General features: G+C 35.0%; 1 protein-coding gene across 9 annotated transcripts in view; it reads right to left on the bottom strand.

Annotated features, from left to right (window-relative positions):
- PTPRD (protein tyrosine phosphatase receptor type D) overlaps positions 1–22,847 on the bottom strand; it is a 685,849-nt gene that overhangs the window by 291,135 nt on the left and 371,867 nt on the right. For all 9 annotated transcript variants that reach the window (XM_077148194.1, XM_077148192.1, XM_077148196.1 and 6 more), the window contains exons 3-4: positions 9,942–10,087; positions 6,794–6,935 (exon numbers count right to left, since the gene is read on the bottom strand). In XM_077148194.1, coding sequence (XP_077004309.1) covers positions 6,794–6,935; positions 9,942–10,087 — 288 coding nt within the window. The remainder of the gene's footprint in view (positions 1–6,793; positions 6,936–9,941; positions 10,088–22,847) is intronic.

Genomic DNA, 22,847 nt, shown 5'->3' with positions numbered 1-22,847 from the left:
ACTACTTTGAGCTAATCAACACAGCTTCAACTTGTTTAGATCCCTAGACGCCATCCTCTTTCTCCACCTAAAAGTAACATTACAAGTGGCTGATGAACACCCACAAGAATGTGAGAATTAAGGGTCAGGAGACACCCTTTAAAAACCCAGTATCGAAAGCTTTTACAGTGTGACCATGTGATTGTGAAAACCTTGTGCCTGATGGTCCCTTTATCCAGGGTATGGACAGATGAGGAAAAAAATATGCACAAAAAATACATAAATAATAGGGAGTGGGGATAAAGGGTAAAAAAAATTGGGTAGATTGCCATACTAGTTGTCAATGGGGGGGCGGGGTAAGGGGTATGGGATGCATGTTTTTTTTCTTTTTCTTTTTTCTGAAGTGATGCAAATGTTCTAATAATGGCCATGGTGATAAATACAGAACTGTGTGATGATACTGTTGTATACATTAGATGGACAAGTATGTATGTGAAGATATCTCAATAAATATATTAAAAACGACAAAAAAAAAGTAAATATCTCGGGAGACTCGGGTTCAATTCCTAGCCTATGTACCACCCCCACCTCCAAAAAAATGGTATCTAAAAGGATAAAACACTGTCACAGTCTAAAACAGCACATATCACTTCCAACAAGGTAAAACCCAAAGAGACTTTTAGATGTATGACCAAGAACAAATTCTTTCAAACTCTGCGGACCTTGTTTTCTTGTGCCTAAAATAAAGGTCTCAGACTAAGTAAGCTCCATAATTCCCTTCTAGTTGCATATTTTCATAGTTCCATGAAAAAGATCAATCAGCAGTAAACAGTCACATGACTTCATATACAACACAAAAACATTAAAAACAATATTTTAATGAGGCTAAGAAAGAAAAGTCTTCTTATTCAAATGCAGTGATTTACAAGCACAGTCTTTCTCTCTGAATTCTTTTCACACATATTCCCAGTGTGGAAAAACAAGTGATAATGTTTCAAAAGAAGTCAATATGTGCCACCAACATAGCAGACTTAAAAGAAGGATCACAAGGAAATTTGAGTAATCTCAACGCATGTATCCATTTTCTCTCAAATATTCTCAGTTTCAATGTCTCTCCTTAAGAGAGTCTCCCATGGCCACACTGGCTCTTGATTTCATAAAAAGATAGTTATTTTTAAGTGCTAAAAATGATACTACTGAAAAGCCAGAAGTTTCTGCCTACTTAAATGGCTCTGCCCACCACCAACTTTCTCCAGCATGGAAATACACTACAGAGGAAGGATTTATCATGTTGGTATCAATTTATTCCAAGTACTCAACTATTTTATAAGCTATTTCAAGTAATCTTCACTCAGTGCCATAATTGCCAGCAAGTTTGTTCTATGTTGGCCACCCTTCCTTTTGTTTCAGTCTTTCATAGAAATCCTTTTGTGTGACAGTCAAGCAGCTGTGCTTTGTTCTTTAATGTTCCAAGCCTGGATCCCCAGCCGAGACCACTTTATAACATAAACGGCAAAGTACCATTTTCACAGCGGGGACAACTGTGTTCATCTTCAAAAAGAGGCATTAATAAAATGAGACTGTAATGAACATGCTAATTCTGATCACAGGGTACTGCACAATGGCCGAGATAGTTGACTGCCTTCTCCCTGAAAGACTGTAAAAGTCGTTTCCTTTTTTTTTTTAACAACTGCTCTAACGGCTCACAATTTTTTGAAACAGATATACTATGCAAACATTTCTTTCTATTTCCCAATGAACTGCCTTCTCTGTCTCATCTGACTGCTCACTGTTTGTTTTACTGTCTCAGTAACAGTCACCTTCAGGGAACATATTTCTTCCATCTTGCAAGAATTGTCTTCCTGAAATAAGCATGTCACCAAATCACAGAGAGCTACAGAGAAGTGATCTGAGGGATCACCAATTCAATGGCTTCACTGGGAGACAAACAATAACAACAAAAAAACACAATTGAGGAAATTAACACATCTGCTTAAGATGCCACAGTATTTTGTGACAGAGCAAGAGCTGGAAAAAGTTGGAACTCAGATTACCTGACACCAAGACTTTGGAACTTTGTATATTCTCTTGTGTCTTTACAGTTATCAATCCATGGAATATAATGTATTGATAGGCAGAATATCACTTAACGAGAAACGTTTACTAAACTATGTCACCAAGACTTTGGAACTTTGTATATTCTCTTGTGTCTTTACAGTTATCAATCCATGGAATATAATGTATTGATAGGCAGAATATCACTTAATGAGAAACGTTTACTAAACTAGGTAACTAAAATGTTTCCTATTTGTTCAGCTAACATTTTTAGACATTAACTGTACTCTTTCTAGGTTGCATGCATAAGTCAGTTTCCTATAAACAACAATTTATATCACAACCTCTTCCTTTGTGGTGGTGGAGGTGGGGTTTGGGGACAGTGCTCGTTAGGAATGGGCAGGACTCTCAAAATAATTCAGAAAGCTTAAAAAAATGGCATGCTGTTTCAGATGCCAAAAAATGTGATGTGTATTTTGATTACTACCTTAAAAAATAAAAGTAAATAAACTAAAGTCAAGGAACATGTCATTTAGTTTGGAGGCGAAGTTGATTAAAACTTTTAAAAAGTTTCTCTTATAGAAAGGGAATTATGTGGACAAGAAAAAGTTACATTTCATGCCTCTCTTCTTGCCCTCAAATGACAAGTGCTACTGTTCACTTAATAGAAAGAATTCTGTGCATGGTGACATCTCATTTTCCTTGCCCAGTGGCTTATCACATGTATATGAGAAAACATTCCTCTCTGCAGTTATCATTTCATAATTTTATATTACAAGTTTTCCTGTTGATACCTTTGGTCAGGAAAAAATGGTGGGCAATGAACCAAAGGTTCAGATGGAAACAATTTCATGTGCACACTGGGATGATAATTCTCTTCTTAAAATGCCCTTTCTGCTCCTATGCGTGCCTCTCATAAAAAGCCTAATACCTAATTTGTATTCCTTAGCAGCATTCCACAATTAGGTGAGGCTCAGCCCTTCAAAAGCCCATCCAGGAGATCTGATGCCTGCACTCAAGGCTCTGCCAAGGAAGAAAAGCATGTGTAAGATGGACATACTCAGCCTCCTAATGTACCATATAACTTAGAAAGCTGGTATTTCCACAGAAAGGGTAACCAAAAAAACATGAGATATTTTAAAAAACTGGGGGCCACAAGTACTACATGCAATCCTCTCTGCTCCTCCTTCTTCTTTCATGAGCCATGGTCAACAGAGTAAAAAATGTCAATCAGCCAAATATTTCATTCCAGGACATGCTCAGCCCAAGCTGGTAGTTATCCTTCCTTATGAAAACCATTTTTGAGACCTGGGGTAAATTGAAACCAACTACTAAGAGAACGTTTTCCTTGAAATACTCCCTTCAGAATACGTGGGTGGTCAGAGTACCATTTCAGTGTCTTCTGCATTGAGCCACGAAGTTCAGATGTTTGACTCTCCAATTAATAAGGCTCTCCAGTAGCCTGTGTGAACTTAATTAGTGATCTCAATCCAGTCCACTTAGACAAAGCCTGTCATGACAGTCAGCACATTTTTGGCATTGTTAGCAAAGTAGGAAAAAGGAAATGACTCATGTGGACAGAAAAGGCATCTGATGTGAGCCACTGGATGAAAAGAACAAAGTGGTCTCTACCTACCACAAAACAGAGTGCTGCAGGAGTCTGCCAACAAGATTTGTGAGAGACAGTGAACTTAAAATGGACACAAAGCTCATCACCTCTGGTATAAGTTCTTTATGTTCATTTAGTTAACTGTTTACCATGTTGATATTCTGTGAATGTCAGTTAACATTAGAATATTTATAGCAGACTATGATAAAGAGAATAACTAGTATTAAGAAATTTTAAATAACAGGGAAACTCTAAAACAGTGAAAGACAACTCTAACCCCATTTATTTCATACTATAAGGATTTTTGAAAGTATTCTATTTTAAGGCTATGTTTAGACTACTTTTCCATATTCCAAAATACCTTTGAATTTTTCTCATGAAACATTTCCAAAACTGCTAAAAATATCTCTAAAAAAGAAGAGTTAACTACTTTACCAGAATCATAAATTTTCATACAAATATATTTACAAATGACAAAATACTCACATAGAAAGTCAAAATCACTATGAAAATTTTTTGATGCATTTGTTATATCCATGGTCTAGTTAGATAAAGGCAGATGAGAGGGGCAATTACATCAGTTGGGAGCCAGCAAAACTTACTGCCTCTGTGCATACTGAAATAAAGTCATATTTTCCTTCAACTTTTTGTCAGTCTTCATCAAATGCATAGTCAAGCAAAACAACTTAATTATTTCCTCTTAAGTAATTCAAGGAATTTAGAAGGTAAAAACTAAGAAGTTTCAAACAAATTTTATTGCATTATTATAATTTTGTAGAACACTTTCTATATAATAGCATTAGTTCTAAACCAGGTGAACAAATGGAGATTAAATTTTCAAATGGAGATCAACAAATGAGTCTGATTATGATTTAGATATGAATATCTGTTAAATAAATCACTCTACAATTTTAGATCTTTCATTTATGTTTTCGTTGACATCTATATTCACACATAATGCACCTTTTTGTAGTGCATACTATATAATATGTATGAACACAGTCTCAGATTTTTTCTGGTTCTAAAATTTGACTTCTAACTCCTGTCTGCTCCTTTTTTCCTAATGCCCTGTTCTTACCCTATAGCTTATATAACTTCCTTTACTCTCTCAAATATTTTAAACACTTTTACTTTAAAACAGTTCAGTAAATTGTAGATCACAGGCTACAATTTCTTCCCTCATCACTTGGGCTTACTGCTTCTCATGGGCTGGTACTGGTTGGCATGCTTTAGAATTTGTACATATGAGCCCATCTGAGGCACGTATCGCCTTCTCTGGCAACCTCTGTCCTGGACTGTAAAAGTGTCTCTGTGGGGTGAGGAGTTTCATGGCTGCGTCTTCCATGCTCTGTGAGAATCACTGTTCTGACCAGCTTTTGTGTTAGCTTCTGAGCTCTGAGTTACTGCACTACAGGAATATTGCTAGAAGGCGCATCTTTATGTAGAAACTAATCTCACTTCTCTTCTTCATATCTTCTACCCTGCTTGAGAGTTAAAATTCCAGCCATAAAGCATATAACCCACTGCATTATTATCTTGAATTATAAGACTACAAATGGCCTCCTCTCTGGGGATTTCCTACTTGTTTTAGTGCCTAGAAATTTCCCTTTCTTGTTTGCAAGTCTGGAAATGCATTTCATTTTCTGATATTTTTGAAATATCTCCAAGTGTTTATAATGGAATGGAGGACTTCCTGCATCAGTTTAGCTTGCCATAATGGCCAAAATGGAGCTCAAATCTGAATATTCTGTATTTTAGCATCATTCTGTTTCATGCATTTAAAAGAAGACCATCTAGTTTTTAATATTTTCCAATATTATAATCACAATAAAGTGATTATTGATATTACTTGAAACATATTTAAGGGTATATATATATATATATATATATATACACACACACATACATAGAAAGAGAGAATCACATTTTATATGATTATTGGATTAAATATTTGTTTTTGCTTAGATATTTTGCAGCATTTTGTTTTGTTTTTTTTGTTTTAAATCTCAAATCCACCTGATAAATTTGGCACATATGAGTAGTAACTATTTACCTCCAAAGAAGGGTGTACAATTTAGAGAGAGCAAGATGTGGAACCAAATAAATATGGTAGGAAAAATGAATCTGATTTTATTAAAAAAAATACAAGGCAAAAAAATCCCTCAATAGAAAAAAATGGAATGGGGGTGGGGGTGTTCCCAGTCTACATATGGTCAGCCATGATTACATTTTGATCATTTCTTTCTAATTTCCTTCATCTTAAAAAAAATCAAATTTCCTAAATGCTGGCATAAAACAAAATGAGGCTCAAAGTAAAACAAAACAAAGTGTACAGAAGAGAGATACACATAAAGACACAGAAACGTTAGTCTGGAAATGTCAACTGGTAGGCAAGCCAACTTGGGCAAGTTCTTATCTCATACAAAAGACTAAAATAGAGACATACAACCTAATATTAATCATTATCCTTTATTCTCTAGTCCTGTCATGTCAGAAAGTGGACATACCGTACTGGAAATGTGGCAAGGCATCCCATGCTTTTGTCAAATTGCAGAAGCAATGCAGTCAGAGATTAAAAAAAAAATAGAGGATTCACCTTTTTACTTGCATCAATAGACAAGTATGGTTCAAGAATGATAACTATTGTAATCGAAACATTTGTTTGATATAAAGGAGAAATGTGCCTTTCTCATACTTGTGTCTAATCAACCACTTAAGAGGAACTTATTTGTAGGTCCAGGTTCTTCCTTTAATTTTGCTAATGTCAATGTCAGCTTTGGGAATTTATTAAAAGGTAGGTGCTGAACTAGGTATGAAAAATTCATGCACAAGTCATGACAACATGCAAAAGAGTAGAACACACTGTTTCCTTTCTAAGATCTCTACCAAAAAGCAAAATGATTTCTGGTATTTGAAAGCAGCACTTCTTTGGACTCTTCTTTCTCTCTGATTAGCATTTCTTTAAGATATCATAATGAGAGAGGGCTCCCATAGTCTATTTAAAAGTTTGACCCTTATATGCCTTTCATTTTAATTTGTTTTCAATATACGTGCCAACCCAATGCTAGTTCTTTTCATGGTCCTACAAAGGAACACCTGAGACAGAATTTCCACAATGACACAGAAACAGCCTTATACTAGATTACTTACCACGTAAAACTGTGAGTCTGGTAGATACACTTATTTCTCCCACATTATTCGAGGCCACACATTCATAAATGGCCTCATCCCGCGGAGTCCTTAAGGGTTGTATTCTGAGAACTGATCCAGATCCATCGTCAAACTCTATTACCTATTAGAGGAAACAACAGCTGTCACAGGTGTTGTTACTATTGGCTACCTCTCAGCTAAGCCTCTTATGCAGTGGTGAACCAGCCACTGGGGCTCAGCATAAACCTGAAGTTGAATTGTGACACAGAAGTGAAATGGAACATTTCACATAATTTAATGAAACTTTTACCAGGCAAAGGAAAAAACATGGAACTGCATATGTAAAAATATAGATTGTTCTAGTCTCTACTGAAAAATTTTCAAGGTTTTACTAATGACAATATTCCCATATGTACATCTAGGGTAATTTGACCCTACTAATTTTACAAGAAACTTGTTCCTATGATAGATAAACTCCTAAAATTATTCTGTCTCTGATAGCACATAAACACATGTAGATCCATTCCATAATTGGACGGTAGACTGAAGAATTAATGCATGCCATCACAGATAGCTCTTCTGGTTTAAAGTGTCTCGTTCTGAACAGCAGAGATGAGCGAACCATGAAGAGAAACTGCATAAATCTAGTACTTAGGCAGCCAACAGCACAGCTTTCACAACCCAACAGCCTGATGGCGTGCATTAATTTTGCCATAAATCATTCCAGTATTTGTTCTAGCTTAGCATTTTCTGCATTTTTAGGGCATTCTTGCTTCACCAGGCAGAAAATTAATGCCCTAAACAGTAATCCTGAATTCACCCTCATTATGGACTCTACTCTGAAACAGTTTAGTCACACTGGTAATTCTAGGTACTTGTTGGCTAATTCAAGTTATTTTTTAAAAATGATGATCATGATTATGATCATGATAAATATGCACACAAGATAGCAGTCCTCCACCTGACTCTTCTATAGTTAGGTTGTGTTCTTTCTATTTATTGTGCTTTTTTCTCATTTCTCTGAAATTGAAATTTAAAATGTTCGTAAATTGTGACTAAATGGAGAATGATTTATAAATACATATATATATGTGATGCTCAATCCCAGATTTTACGTATGGGGGTATGTGAGTGTTAACATATGGGGGAAGGAGATTTAATGCTTTCAATATCTATCCACTTCAAGTCCTTTGTTCATCCTATGTATGTTCTGAATTTATGAAGATATCCAAAATGTCCTATTTCTCACACCATGTTTTATTTACAACTATTAAGGACACATCTTAGAATGAATCTACTGTGCATCTCAGGGGAGAAAAGTCTCATAGTTATGGTAATCTTTGTAAAATATTCTACATATTAAAATTATTTATGAGCATCTTACTGCTTAGTTTAGAGGAAGATTTTAACATATTTAATACTAAATTGAAAAGTTTGCAATTCTGAGTTATTTCCTAGTGTAATATCCAACTTGAAAAACCCACATAATTTCTAATACTGATTGTGTGCTTATGGTGAGCTAGACACTATATATATGTCACTGGGGATGGAAGAGAAAGACAAAATAGCTACATCTACTGCTCTCATGAACTTGATAGACTAAGGGGAAAATATATCTACTCTTACAGATATTTTATTAGAGATTTTCAACCCAAGACCCAATAATGTATGATATAGATGCTTTATTAAAAATAATTAGTTTTCTCTGGATGTGTGTGCAGAGAATTATATGCTGAGGAGAGTGCATGTGCTAAAATACTTAGTATTATAATTTAATCTTTGTTACAAGATGCTCTTCAAGAAGCAATAGTCATTGGCAAGAATGATGTCAAAATCCTCTTTGACAAAGGAATTCAAATTCACTTAAACTTAAAAAGAAAAGTTTCCCTCAAATTTTACATGATATAGGAAATATTTTCCAAATATTATTCAAGGCAGTTTTCCCATTAAATCTTCAAATAATTCGAGTACTTAATTTTCATATATAATTTTTAATCAGAATTTATAAACTACAGCCCAGATTTCAATTTTCTCTGGTTCAACCTATTAGGTCTGTTATCCACTTGAACCATTCATCACTGTGAGAACTTGTGAAAAATGAATAAAATCAAATCGCTGTGAATTTTGTAATTTCAATGTTTCTTTTAACTGGGAATTGTGTTTAATCTGCCAAATAGTGAATAAAGCCAAGGAACAGATTACATACACAGGGGAGAAGAACTGGGTATTACAATTTGGGACAGTTTGGGATCTTGGCACCCCCTAAGAATCATATCTTCTTTATGTCTTAAATTACATATTTGACAATGTGTGTTTCTTTCAAGCTTTCTCTTTGTAACATATCACCTTTTTTTATTCTTCAGAATGTGTAAGTTTCTAAACCATCAGGCTCCTTACACACTCTAAGGAGAATTCAGTCATGTTTCATCATCTTCAATGCACTGAGCTTTCACAAATAGAAAAAAAAAATTTTTTTTTTCCAATAGATTCAGCAGAACTATCAACCTGTTTAGGTATTTTTCTTGCAAAATAATACTTTATACTAAGACACTGGAGCAAAATTGTCACTCTAAGTCACGCTACACAGATGGAAGGTGCATTGCAGCCTAGCATCCATTCTCCTTCCTCTTGGTCATAGGAAACTGGATTCCCTTTAGGAAAACACTGCTCCCTCATTCTAAGCAATGGTGTTGGTCCCATTCCTAGTCATAGAAATAGATTCTGACAGGCTTAACTTAATTAGTGCACACCATCCACCTGTCCAAACAGACTGGTTCAGGGCAGGGTATGTAACTGAATAAGAGCCAATGGGACAGGAAGCATCTAGAAGGGGTAGAAGACTAGACTTTGTTAAGCATGCGAGGCTTCATCTTACAACCTTACAGGGAATCAGCCTGAGGATGAAGCGGTCAGAGATGGATCCTAGCAAACCTATTTGAACCCTGGCACAAATAAAGACAAAAACCAGCCAGCCATCCCAACCCCCAAATTCCCTTGGTTTCAAAGCCATTTTGAGTTGAGTTTTCTGTCACATGCAATAGAAAGAATGCCAGTCGGCATTGCAGTGACTATGGTGTGTTCTATCACAGAGAAACAAATAAATAGCATACATTCTTCCCCCAGAGAAACAGAACAATGGACCTAATACCTCAAATCTCTGATTGCTGACTTTCTTTCCTTTTTTGTTCCAGACAATTTTAGGTCTCGGGTCTCCTGTAGCTTGGCAAATGAAAGAGGCAACTCCGCCAGAGACCCCTGTCTGGTCAACGGGAGTTCGTGTAAACCTTGGAGGTGCTGAAATAAAAGAAATAAACATCACAGTTAAAGTTGGAACAGAGACTACTGCCACTGTTCTCCCCTCAGTTCTCAATTCCACTTCTGCCAATAAATACGCACGTTCATGTATACATATATACATACATGCATAAAGGCACCAGGATTACAAAGTTAGGAAAGCACCTTTTACTTCTGAGGATAGTTTAAAAGGGTAGGAGGTAACTTTCTGGTCAAGCCATCGGTTGGTGCTTTTATTGTCAAAATCAGTATTAAGGCAGAGATCCAGTGACATCCAAATAGCAACATCACACATTAATTTTTATTACCAGTATTAAAAAAAAAATCCAATTTGTCCTCTGTAACAAAATGAGCTCATCAATCAAAGCGAGTAAAGTTTTAGCTCTTTGCTTTGATGTCACTATCAGGATACTGCCAGAAAGCAGCACTGCCACTGCTGAGTTACTAAACTTAGTGACATTTAAGAGAAATTCTAGAAAAATTTAAAGAGACAAGAAATATAGCCCTCATTTATAAGGTTTGGCATGAAAAAGGAATAGGAAAAAATGGTAACTTTCTAACCCAGGTATTGAGGACTGCTTTACTTGAAACTAAACTCCAAAATATGTGCAAAAGAAGATAAGTCAAGAAACCTCAAAAATCATAACAAAAAAAAAAAAGATTCCTTTAAAGAAAGGTGTAGATATAGAATAAAGAGTACAGATTCCCAAGGATGAAACACTGGAAACTGGAGACTTTTAAATGTCTCCTATCTTATTAAATGTTTCTAACATTCATTCCTCCTTTTAAAAAGCTACTTATCTTCCATCTAGTATTTCTATTATTATGATTCAATGATAAGCCTCAAACATATACTATAAAATAATGTATGAAAGATGTCAGATAAAAAAAATTGCAAAGAGGGCAGGCCATGGCGGCTCAGTGGCAGAGTTCTTGCCTGCCATGCTGGAGACCGGGGTTCGACTCCTGGTGCCGGCCCATGCAAAAAAAATAAAATAAATAAAAATTTAAAAAAGAAAATGCACAGAAAAAATGGGAAAAATACACTAAAATACTAATGATGATGGTTTGGGAGGTGGAATTTTAAATATTTTCTCTACTTTTTTACATTTTACTTACATTCTTGAATTTTTACAATTATGTTATATTGGAAATTTTTTAAAACTCAAAACATTTTACTTTCCCACTTCATTATTTTCTTTCCCTGTTACAACAGGTATTATACTCTCCTACTGATTTTTGGTTATTTGTCATTCGGAAAATGTTTTTAAATAACTACTACTATGATTTATGTTGAAAACAATCGTTAGTTTCTAAGAAAGAATAAAGTTAATCATTGCTTGCTTGTTCATCATCACTATTTTCTCTATATGCATCTCAGCTTTCTCACATGATGCTCCTCCTTGCTCTATGGAGTGCATAGAAAACCCTCATTTTGGTTTTCCTGGAGTCAGGGAACCCAGATTCCATCTCAACTCTGCCATAAGGAATGTAACAATCCGGGGGGAAATTACCTAACTGAACTGTTGTCTTCATTGCAAAATTATGAGATATGAAATAAATCTTGGAGAGACCCTTTTCAATTTTAAAGTTTTTTAGCTCAGTGTATCATGTTCATGTAAGGGAAAGGAAGAAGAGTGAGGGAGAGAGACACCTTTGTAATACTAATCTTGGAGAATTAGCAAACTTAACTTATTGGTGATAATAGAAATGATTGGAAATCATGGACTGGTTTACATGTTCAGAAATATTAGGAAAGAAAGCAGGCTTTAGTAACCCAGCAAGATACCACATCTCATCACATTGCTGGGTAGCAATACAAACTACATGATTACCAGAAGCTGCTGGAAGTATTTAAAATGATTTGAAATTGATTAGCAGTGAGAAGAATAAAAAATATTGTGCACTGATGTCACTTTTCTGAAAACAAATAAACAGTGAAGATATTACAGGTTTAATATTTTTTCATTCTGCTGTCAAAAGCAATGCAAATGGATAATAACCATTCACTAGTCAGTATCTAATACAGAAATTGTAATTATACAATTAAAATTCCTAGGGAATTTTCCTGGAAAAAGATAAAATGTACTGTATTGTTATATTAAATACTTCAATACTGCCCTTTTACGCAGTAAACCCTTATCTTGTCCACACCCTCAAAATTGCCAAGCCTGACTAAAAAAAATTCTAACAATCCCAACTTCTCATTTAAGTCCTGTTTTGAAATTTCTTACAAAAACACGTGACAGGAGCCAAGGGCAGTCATATAAAACAAGTGTGTACTAATCAGAAAGTAAATGCGTCTAGTATGTAAGATGCTGTTTTCCTTGCCCTAGAATTTGTAAGTGATAATAACGATCTTTCATCCCAACGAGTGAAACAAATGCAGCGCTTTGGACAACTGTGCAAATAGACAATGGCTACGTGGGCACGTGCTTCTTTTGTCGGGTTGTCACTGTAAAGGCCTAGGGTGGAAAGTCATCTGGAAATAAATGGATGGGTAGGAGACAGAGAAGTGAATTCAGTATTAAAAACAGAAATACTGTTCCTAAAAGGAAAGTAGACAAGGAAAATTCCCATGTATTCTGAGATGGCATAACATAGCTACCATCCCAATGTTTTTCACGTGTTTTTCCCAATCAGCTTTATTTTCTATTGCACCTTGAAGTTTCACAATTCTAAGAATACACCAAAGACATGATGACCATGGGCTATTATTACAAGAATTCTGAGGAGGACAAAATCAAGTAAATGATCTCATTTATCAAAATGTAGAAAATTTCATTAAGAAAACAATCAGAAACTAGTTGAAAATCTGGAATCCTATTTTATTAAATCCTACTACCTACCACTGTAGTGGCTCAGTGCTCTCAAAAAGGGCATGGGGAGAAAGGGGTCTTAGATTTATTCTTTGAAAACAAGAAAAGGAAGCTGATGAGAGAAGGAAGGAAGGGAGGGAGGGAGGGAGGAAAAGAAATATAAAGAATGAAAAAGAGAAAGAAAGAGAGGAAAAGGAAGAAAGGTATACGGGAGGGAGGAAGAAGGGCATTTCAGAAGTGTGTAACCTAAGTGATATCTTTTATTGTTTGCTTTTTAAATATGAAGGACATTGGCTTTCAGAAGACAAGAAAATCATGAGTTCCTTATGTGCCCCAATGCCAAATTTTCTACATTTGCCCATACAACGTAAACCACAGAAAGGAGAAATGCTAACATTCTATGATAAAAGGTAAAATTCTAGATAAGAAAGTGCAATTCTTACAATAAGCATATTGGTTGCATAAAGAATTGTCTTCACCTCTCCAACTGATGCCATTCAAGCCAGACACAGGAAAGATACAAGGAAGGAGACAAAACTTCATAACCCAATAAACACTCAAGACAAGTAAAATGTAAAGTAAAGGGAAATGTATAGTAAAAATGTTTATTCTCATAGGGATATAAAAATACACATTTTATATGTGTATTAAAATTTCCTTTCTCTATATTTCAACTTAATAAAAGGAACAAAATGATCATTTTGTCATGGATACTGCCAAAATTTGCGCTTTTCTGAACAGGGAAGAAAAGGAAGAGAATACAAGTAAAACATTAAACAAACATTTCTACTAAAGTCACACAAAAGGGCAGCCTCAGATCTGAATAATGAAATCCCCTCTTTATCCCAGGAGACACCACCATCAATGTTATACATGGGTTACAGAAAAAAGAAATATCAAGAGTGTAACTATGGAAAGAAAGGCATTAGAGCTTTTCAGTGACCAAAATTTAGACAGATGCTCTCCCATTATTGCTACAGTTAACTGTCCTTGTTATTCACCTGCACCTGCCAGCACTGTGCTTTGCAAACTGTATTTCTGCTCAAGCTAGTTTTGACAAGTGAGGGGTATGATCTTTTATTAAACTAATGTTAGGCCCTGCTGAGGTCAAATTACTATTAGACCCAGAAAGTCTATTTTTGAAATGGACAGTAGAGAAGCTAAATATGCATAACTCAGAAGAGAAGCATGGCTGACATTCTAGAACGTGTCAGTCAGGCTTTCCTAGTGCATCTTGAGGATGCACTTTCAAGGACAGTGCATCCTCAAGATGCATTCAGAGAACAGACAGTAGCTTGGAGAATCCTGTAGATTATTACTTCCTACACAGCTCAAGACTAGCCATAGGCTCCTGAGTGATTTTTACTTCTGAAAGATTAGATTGTGTCTTAAAGTATAATATAAATAAAATATAAAGGATATATAAAGTAGTTAGATAAATACTTTATATAAATAAAGTATAATGAACAATATCTTTGCATATAATGTCTGTAATATTTTGATGCCATGTCATATTTCAACTCTCAGAAGATGAAGTGATAAACTCAATCCATACTTAGGGCTATTAAATTTAGGAGAAAGAACCAACCAAAACCTGCAAATTACCCTTGACTGTCCTTAACAAATTGCTCTATTAAGAACAAAATGCTCCCTTTAGTACACTGCCTTAAGCAGAGTTAGATGTTAAAAGGGGACAATGATTGAAGTCTACTAGTAATATCCATGGAAGAAAGGAATTCATGAAAACCTCTTAAACGTTAAGAAGAAAACCCAAGTTTGGGGTTCCATGATTAGTCAACTGAGAGTCACTTAAAACAGATTCAGAGAAAGAATCACAGGCTACAAAACTGAAGACAAGAAATGAGGGTACCATTTGTTTAATTTAATTCTAAAGATAAGCTGCTTCTGGAGACATCAAGAAAATATGTTGCATGGAGAACAGAACTAACAGTGTGTAACTAATTGGCTTTGTTTCTTATAGCTGATTAACATTTCCTTAAATAGACAGCTTTGTTTTTAAAGGGATATTTGTCATAATAAGGTACATAAAAATCTCAAAAGGGGAAGGTTAATAATGCTAGTAAATGATACTAAGGGAGAGGTTGAGGAAATGTTCAATACAAATATGCCAGTAGTCCTGTCTTTAGGAATCTGCTTCCTAAAGTGCTCTCTGCACTTTGGCTATACTTTTTCATAGTTCTTAAAAAATATCTGTACCAGTGGCTGCCCATACAAAAGGGGAAAAAAAGTATCTGTAGAATTGATGAGACCATCAATTGAGTCCATCTCTGATCTTTCTTTCTTTGGAAAGGCCTGACCATGAAGGAAAGATCAGAAGCAGGGCCTCGGGGTCCAGTGGAGAACACAGGGCGCAGGAATGGAATTAGGATTGTCCTAAGGGCAACAGCCTGGAGAAGGCATTGAGGGAAAGAGCTGTCCTGAGGTTTTCCATTCCCTGGAACCCAGGGCACATACTACTGCCAATGTCCCAAACACGGAACGTGGCCAGAGTTGGTGTGGCTTATAGGTTTTCTGGTTTAGCTCATTTGATTATTACTGAGGTAGGATGTGGTAAGGACACTATGCTTGAGAGAGCTGAGTAAATACATGGATAAACAAGAGGAAAAGAGGGAGGTCCCAGGTTTGATGCATTACCAGTAAGGAGGGACAGGGGCTTGACTTAGGAACTAGGCTGAGGCCGTCTTCACAGATGTTCTACAAAAATTGGGGCCCATGAGAACATCTCACCCACTTATTTTACTGTAGAATGGTGCAGCTGCTCTGGAAGACAGTCTGGAAGTTCCTTAGGAAGCTATTTATGGACATACCATTTGATCCAACAACTATACTCAGAAGAACTGAAAGCAGGACGTGAACAGACATTTATACACCAGTGTTCATTGTGACATTTTTCATAATTGGCAAAAGTTGAAAACAACCTGGTAACCATCAGCTGATGAATGAATAAACAAAATGTGATACAGTCATAAGATGGAATACTACTCAGCTGTAAAAAGAAATGGAGTCTTGACACATGTAACAACACAGATGAACCTTGAGGACATTATGTTGCACAAAATAAGTCAGACACAAGAGGAAAAATATAGTATAATCTCACTAGTAGGAACTAAAATAACTAGCAAACTCTTGGTGGTAATAGCTAGAACACAGGTCAACAGACAATAGAATAAGGGCAGAGAATAGAGAGCTGATGCTTAATTTGTGCAGAATTCATAATATGGTTGTTTGTAAATGTTTAGAAATGGATAGAGGTGATGGTAGCACATTATAGTGAATATAATTAACAACAACGATATGTGGATGTGATTGCAGTTGAAAGGGAAAGTTTAGGGTTGTGTATGTCACTAGGAAAGCCAGAGGATAAAGCCGGGGACTGTATGATACAGTGAACCCTCTTATGGGTGAATATATTATAGAATTGATTGAGGTGATGAAAGCACAACTTTGAGAATATACTAGAAGCCACTGATTGTACATTTTAGATGAATTGTATAGAATGTGAATTTATCTCAATAAAACTGCTTTAAGAAAAGAAAACTCTAAAATGTGAGAAATGTTAGAGAATCTGAAACTGATTACCTCTGACATCCTTGGCCTGGATGGATCTTCACAGTCAAGCAGACAATTCTTTTAATCACTTATGGTACTTCCTTTTAATACAACTCCCCAAACAATCTTTTGGCATTAATATTTGATTAATTTAAGGAGCTTCATATTTCAAAATTGACACAACAAAATAACCACTCTTCGGTGAGTTTCATGCACTGAACTATGTTTCGTACATAAAGATTATATCCACTGTTATCCACAGTCCCATAAGATGATATAACTACTCCTGCTTTGTAGATTTAGATTTATAGAAAGAAATAAATTTTGAAGGAAAGAAGGTAGGAGGGCTACCTAAGAGAGTGGGTGGGGGTGTGTGTAAAGGAAGGAAGGCTCAGTGAGGTTAAGAGTGAATCATCAGCTTTTGATCTGATGGTGAAGCCCTATATTTTCATTGTGCCAAATTACAAAAAGGAAAGTTAAAATAATACACATATTATACAGTATAACTAAATTTATTTATTTACTGTATACTTTGAAATATCTTTTAATTAACTGTAAAATGTATATAATTTTCTCAAGGATTAGTAGGTACTTCATGCATACTACAGCAACCAATATTCACTAGTTAAGTGAGAAAGTACATCCAGTATGTGCTGCTCATGGAAATTCTTCTCCTAAGATATAACATCATCAAAGAAGCCAACAAAAATAAGAATTAAAGTAACTGATTATGTTATCTACTAAAGAGGCAAAACCAGTGCCACAAAATTAATAACAAATCACCTAAATTACAGGTTTAGTATAGAAGACAACCTCAGTATTCTATTTATGCACTCAGTTTGCTCACAATGCAAGAAGACAAATGTTCTTTGTAAGTTCTTGACACTGATAAAAACCTCATTCTTTTCAAGCCATTACAATTACATATTTCTATGCAAGTCAACAACCTAAATTGTATTAAGGCTCCAATTCTTAGTTCTTTGGGAGTGATCACTAAGTGTTCTCCCATTGAAAGACAGATGTCCCTGTCTCTGACTATCTATATTTAAGTTGGCAAAGGACTGAGAGGTACACTAAAAGAAAGAAAGGGAAGAAGGAAAAGGAGAGAGCAAGGGAAGAAAGGAAGAATAGATTTGGTTTAATGAAAAGGTATCTCTGCTTGACATTTTCCTCAATTTCAGGTCCTTACTGCTAACTGTCTGGACAATTAACGGCCATCATCTCAAAATCATATGTTGAAAAATACCATGTTTTCATTTGCCTTACAATTTCTAAGTAAGTGTCCATTCCTGTTTGTGAAATTCTCACTCACCAAAACACCAGTCCTGTAGCCTCAATATCCTCTTTCTTCTTCTTTGCCCCCAACAACCAATCAGTTATTAAGTTCTGCTGACCTGGGAGCTTTAGGAAAAATCCTGGTTCTAAGACCTCATCCCAAACAAATTAAAGTAGAAAACTGGTAGGTGAATCTGGGCATTAGTAATTAATTCTAATTCCAATCCCAGAGAATTCCAGCATTCAGTTAGGACTGAGAATCACTGAATCATATTGGCAACCTCCCACCCATTAGCCCTAACTTCAGGTTTTTAGCTCTCCAGTCAACATCATACACTGCAGCATGTCCTTCCTTTTCCTTCCCTGGTCTCATTTTTTTAGTTTTCTTTTTAATGCATCTATGATTACAGCTCTTGCTCATTCAAAAAACAAACCAACTTTTATAGCTTGCTGCTATAAAATAAAATCAGAAGATTTGTCCTGGCATTTAGAATCTTTCAGGATGTTGGCAATCAATCTATTTTCCCAAATATTTTTCCTACTCTTTCAAGAACTGAAAACTCTCCACCTGGACACCTTTGTCCATGCTGCTCCTTTGTACAAAATGGCTTCTCTTTCACCTGAATTTGTAGAATTTACCCATTTTTCAAGCTGAATTAAATCCTGAGACATTCTCTGATCTTCCTATCTTGATGTTGTTCACCATTCTTTCAACTCTCTCATCTTACTTCATATACATCACTTATGTGTTACAACAATCTATGTTTAATTTAATTATTTTATGCACATGTGCTTTCTCTCCCTCATCATTAACAGAACCTTGAAAACAGCATTACTTAGTAATCTCTGAAGCCTGATTATGCCTAATCATGCCTCACACATGGTAGTGGGTACTCAATGCATACATGTGCCTGATAAAAGGAATATCCTTTTATTCCTTGGCTATCCACTTTTGAATATTGAGGATGGATAATAATATTGTAAACGTGATAGTTGTTCCTCTTTTTGAATTAAATTTGCTTATAGCTTGATAAATTAGCTGTGGAATACAAATTATGTGTAATACATATTGACATTGCAAAACACTGATGTGACATAGTGGGAGACTAATGGATCCATACCAGGCTCTAAGTTGGCAAAACATAGCATAGCCAAATCACAGGTTCATGCATCACATCCATCACAGAAGATAAATTCAGATCAATTATTATATAATGCGATGGATTGCCTTTTTTAATGAACATTATTCTCCGACACTGATGTCACAGCGCTTGCATCCTCCCTGTCAGTTTTTGTGCTATTTTTAAGTAAAATGGTTTTATTGTCCTGATCATATGTGTATTACAGGTAAATTAGAAAACAGAAATAAAAAGAAGCTATTTTAAAACAATGAAATGGTTAGCACCTTGGTGGACTAACTTTCAGGAATTATTCTAAGCTGATGTAACAAATCGTTTTTTAAAAGAAAAGACTATACTATTATTTTATAACCATCATTTTACTTAAAAATACACTGTGAATATCTTTTATGCCGATAAATAAGTTTAACATTATTTTTACATAATAAAGAACATAAGTATATTTTTAACTTATTGTTAAATACTTTGGTTGTTTATTTTTTTAGTATCATAATAAAATGCTTGAATGGCCATTCCTGTAATTAATATCTTTGCACACATGTAATTCCTATTTCTAATTATTTTTGTATGTAAAATTCTGATATGCATGATTCAGTCATATAAGTAAAATTGCTGAATCAAATGGCCAGTACGGTTTCAGGGCTTTTGATAATTATTTAAAAAGTAGGCTTTAAAAAACAATGCAGGGTGCACGGGTGGTTCAGTGTTAGAATGCTCGCCTTCCATGCGGGTGACCCGGGTTCGTTTCCCGGTGCCTGGCCATGTAAAAAAAAAAAAAAAAAAAAAAAAAAAAAAGCAGCTATTCACATCAGTAAGATAGCACAGTGCCCAATTACCTGGACCATTGTTAAAGGTGAAAATTATCACTTTATTGCCTCATTTTTCTTCTTTTTAGCTAAAAGGAGGATGGAAGACAAAAATGGAGTCTTCCATCAACAGCCAACTTTTAATTCTCTTATAAATGCTTTTATATATATTTGTATATTTTCTAATATTTAGCATCAATTTGGATAATGGGAGCACTAAATATAAAATACACTAAGTATTATTAAAAATTAAAGTTTTATTTTTATTCTCAATAGTTTCAATTTGGCTTTTGTTTTTTGTTTTGTTTTTTAATTGAAAGGTGGCATACCGGGAACATTGAGCAGAAATACAGTTCAGTTTGGTCAACATTTACAGGGACAGCTGGAAGGGCTGGGAAATGCACACTTGATTTACACATAGATCTTCTTTCTTTTAAGAAAACTTATTTTACAACTTTACTTCACAAGAGAGTATAAACACATTCCATTGAAAAACTTTAAGGACTAAGTCACTTGTCCAATACTAATAGAAAGAGGAATATTTATCAAATATGTACAAATTTGAATGAAAATACAATATATAATGATCTAGTAAGAGTTAAGTCTATGGGAGTCCTTATTCACCACTTACAGGCATAACCTTGGACAAATTAAATAACTTCTCTAAACCTCAGACTCAAGCTAACAATAGTACCTATCTTATGGGGCTTTTATGAAGGTAAACGAGATGATGAAATACCCGACACAGAACAAGCCTTGGCATATAGTGAACAGCCAGTAAACAGTGACACAGCTCACTAACGTCTCCGCTCTAGAACCGGTCCTGCTTCCCATCCCAGCTGTCACCATGGGTCTTTCTTGTCAGCCGCCTACAGCTGATCTTGGCTGGAATGACTTCACACCCAGAACAGTAGTAACCCAGATTCTGCTTCTTCTCAACACAGGCACACTTATCACAATAGGACTTATTCGCATGCATGGAGACAGAGCAGGGGGCAGGGCAGCAAAGGAACAGGCATTTTCCAGTGTTTTGTGGCAAGGTACAAATATAAATATTTCAAGGTATAATAATACTTGGGTCATAAACACTTGTTTTACAACTGTGAAAGTTTCATGGTCTCACAGCCATAACTTTTTCATTTAACATAGAGCCTTGGGATATTATGACCAAAACAAACAATCCCCTACATTCAATGTGACTAGCCTATAAAACTCCCATGAACTCTGGACATGCTTAGCAAGTCTGGCATCTGTTTTGTTATAAGATGATCACAGTAACCACTGGTTAGTGTCATAAATTTCAGGAAGGCATGCAAGCTATCCTGAATCACTCTTAGGCACAATTTGTGAAAACTTTCTTACCACATCTTATGCCAGTCTCACGCTGTTAATGAAAAAAAGCACCAGCAGCACCATTTCCCACGTTAAGCTCCAGGTTTGCTTGCTACCTTTTTTATACATTCAAAATACAGATTTGTGCTTTTTTTTTGTTCAATAGTGATAAAGGCCCTTACAATAAAACAGATGAAAAGTCATGCAATCTCCCAAATTCATATAGCAGAGATGTAGCCAAATAACACAGAATTTTTCATATTTCCTCTAAATGGTAATATACTCACACAGGTGTTAAACACAAACACTGTATTTGATGGAAAGTAAAAAGAAAGAAGAGAAAAAAGCTCTACGGACCTTAAGCATATTTTTTGTAGTGTTAGTTTTCAAAGCAGATTCATTTACATCACTCACTGCTAATTCACTCATTAATCACAATTTATCACATCAGATGTGCTGATCATCATTAAAAGTAATCACTTATTCTTTATTCTAACCTGCTGCTTATCATGTACCTGCAAATTGGATGACACAGTAAAGGTAATTGGCTTATTTGAAAAGAAACATGGGAGTAGATATAATAGAAGAGGCAAAGAAAGGGGAAAATAAAAGAAGGACAAAAATTCTATCTTTCTCCATTTTATGTTATCAGAATCCAAAATAGTTGTACTACTGTTTCTCATCAAAGACGTTTTGATCATTCCAACCATGTTAATTATGTTTTATTATTGTTTAAGAGAAACAAGAACGATAAGTTGTATCAGCTTCACTTTAGAAACTACAAAGAGAAGATCTATTGACATACTGTAAGTGGTGACAGGTCTTGAGCCAATATGAATTGCTATAACCCTTGTCCTCCAAAAAAAGTGAGGTATTACCACAACTGGCAAAAGGCTGGATCATTTCTTGTGAGTTAGATCCATCTTCCAGGAATAAATTGACTAAAACTTTTCATCTATCAATTTCACACTGGTTACATTGGCAAGACATTCTGAGAAATGAAAGTACCTAAAATTTCCCCAAGTAGATACAACAAGGAGTGTGTGTGCACTTGTGCACACTTTCAGTGAGTCATAAAGCAGATTTAAAAAGATATTCAAAAATGTATTCATTTACTGGACAAATTTAGAAGTGCTATCATAATAAAACCTTGTTAATAGATAAAATGGTGCCTCTATAGAATAAGTATGACAGTATTTTCTAAGAAAGGTCTGTAATGATATTCTCATTTATATAAATATTATGACAAACATTTCTGATGATGGAGCTCTTAAAAATTTCATTATTTCAAAATATATCCTTGGTATCCAATGTTTTATATTTTAAGGCCTGCATGACTACTACATGTGCTAATAAATAAATATTTAGGTAAATAAAAAAATAGAAACAAGAAATCACAAACTAAAAAGAAAAAGTAATGTCTATTCACCAGTGTTGTTTTTATTTTAAGAATGAAAGGGTAATTTTTAAAATACGTATTGAAAAGTACATTTAAACCAATATCGTATGAGGGATCATAACACCCTAAGTTTTATGTTATAGTTTTATGATATAATGTATATATATATGACAAGTATATCATAGGTATTCAAAACTTGTAAAGCAACTACAATCATTTTGGTAACAGAAAATTTTAGTACATGTCCAGATATCATCTACTAAATTTAGGGATTTTTAAAACCTATTTCTCCACAGATCCTACAGTCTAAGCCAAAAAGTATGTGACAATGATTTGCATGTTTCCCAATATTCTTATTCAACATTAAGTAACCATTTTTTAACCAGTAACATTTTGTAGGATATTAAAAATATTTATTTT

The sequence above is a fragment of the Tamandua tetradactyla genome, chromosome 2 (assembly GCF_023851605.1).
Source record: "Tamandua tetradactyla isolate mTamTet1 chromosome 2, mTamTet1.pri, whole genome shotgun sequence".
Classification (NCBI taxonomy): domain Eukaryota; kingdom Metazoa; phylum Chordata; class Mammalia; order Pilosa; family Myrmecophagidae; genus Tamandua; species Tamandua tetradactyla.
Note: the sequence above shows the minus strand (reverse complement) of the source record. Positions and strands in the feature narration are given on the sequence as shown.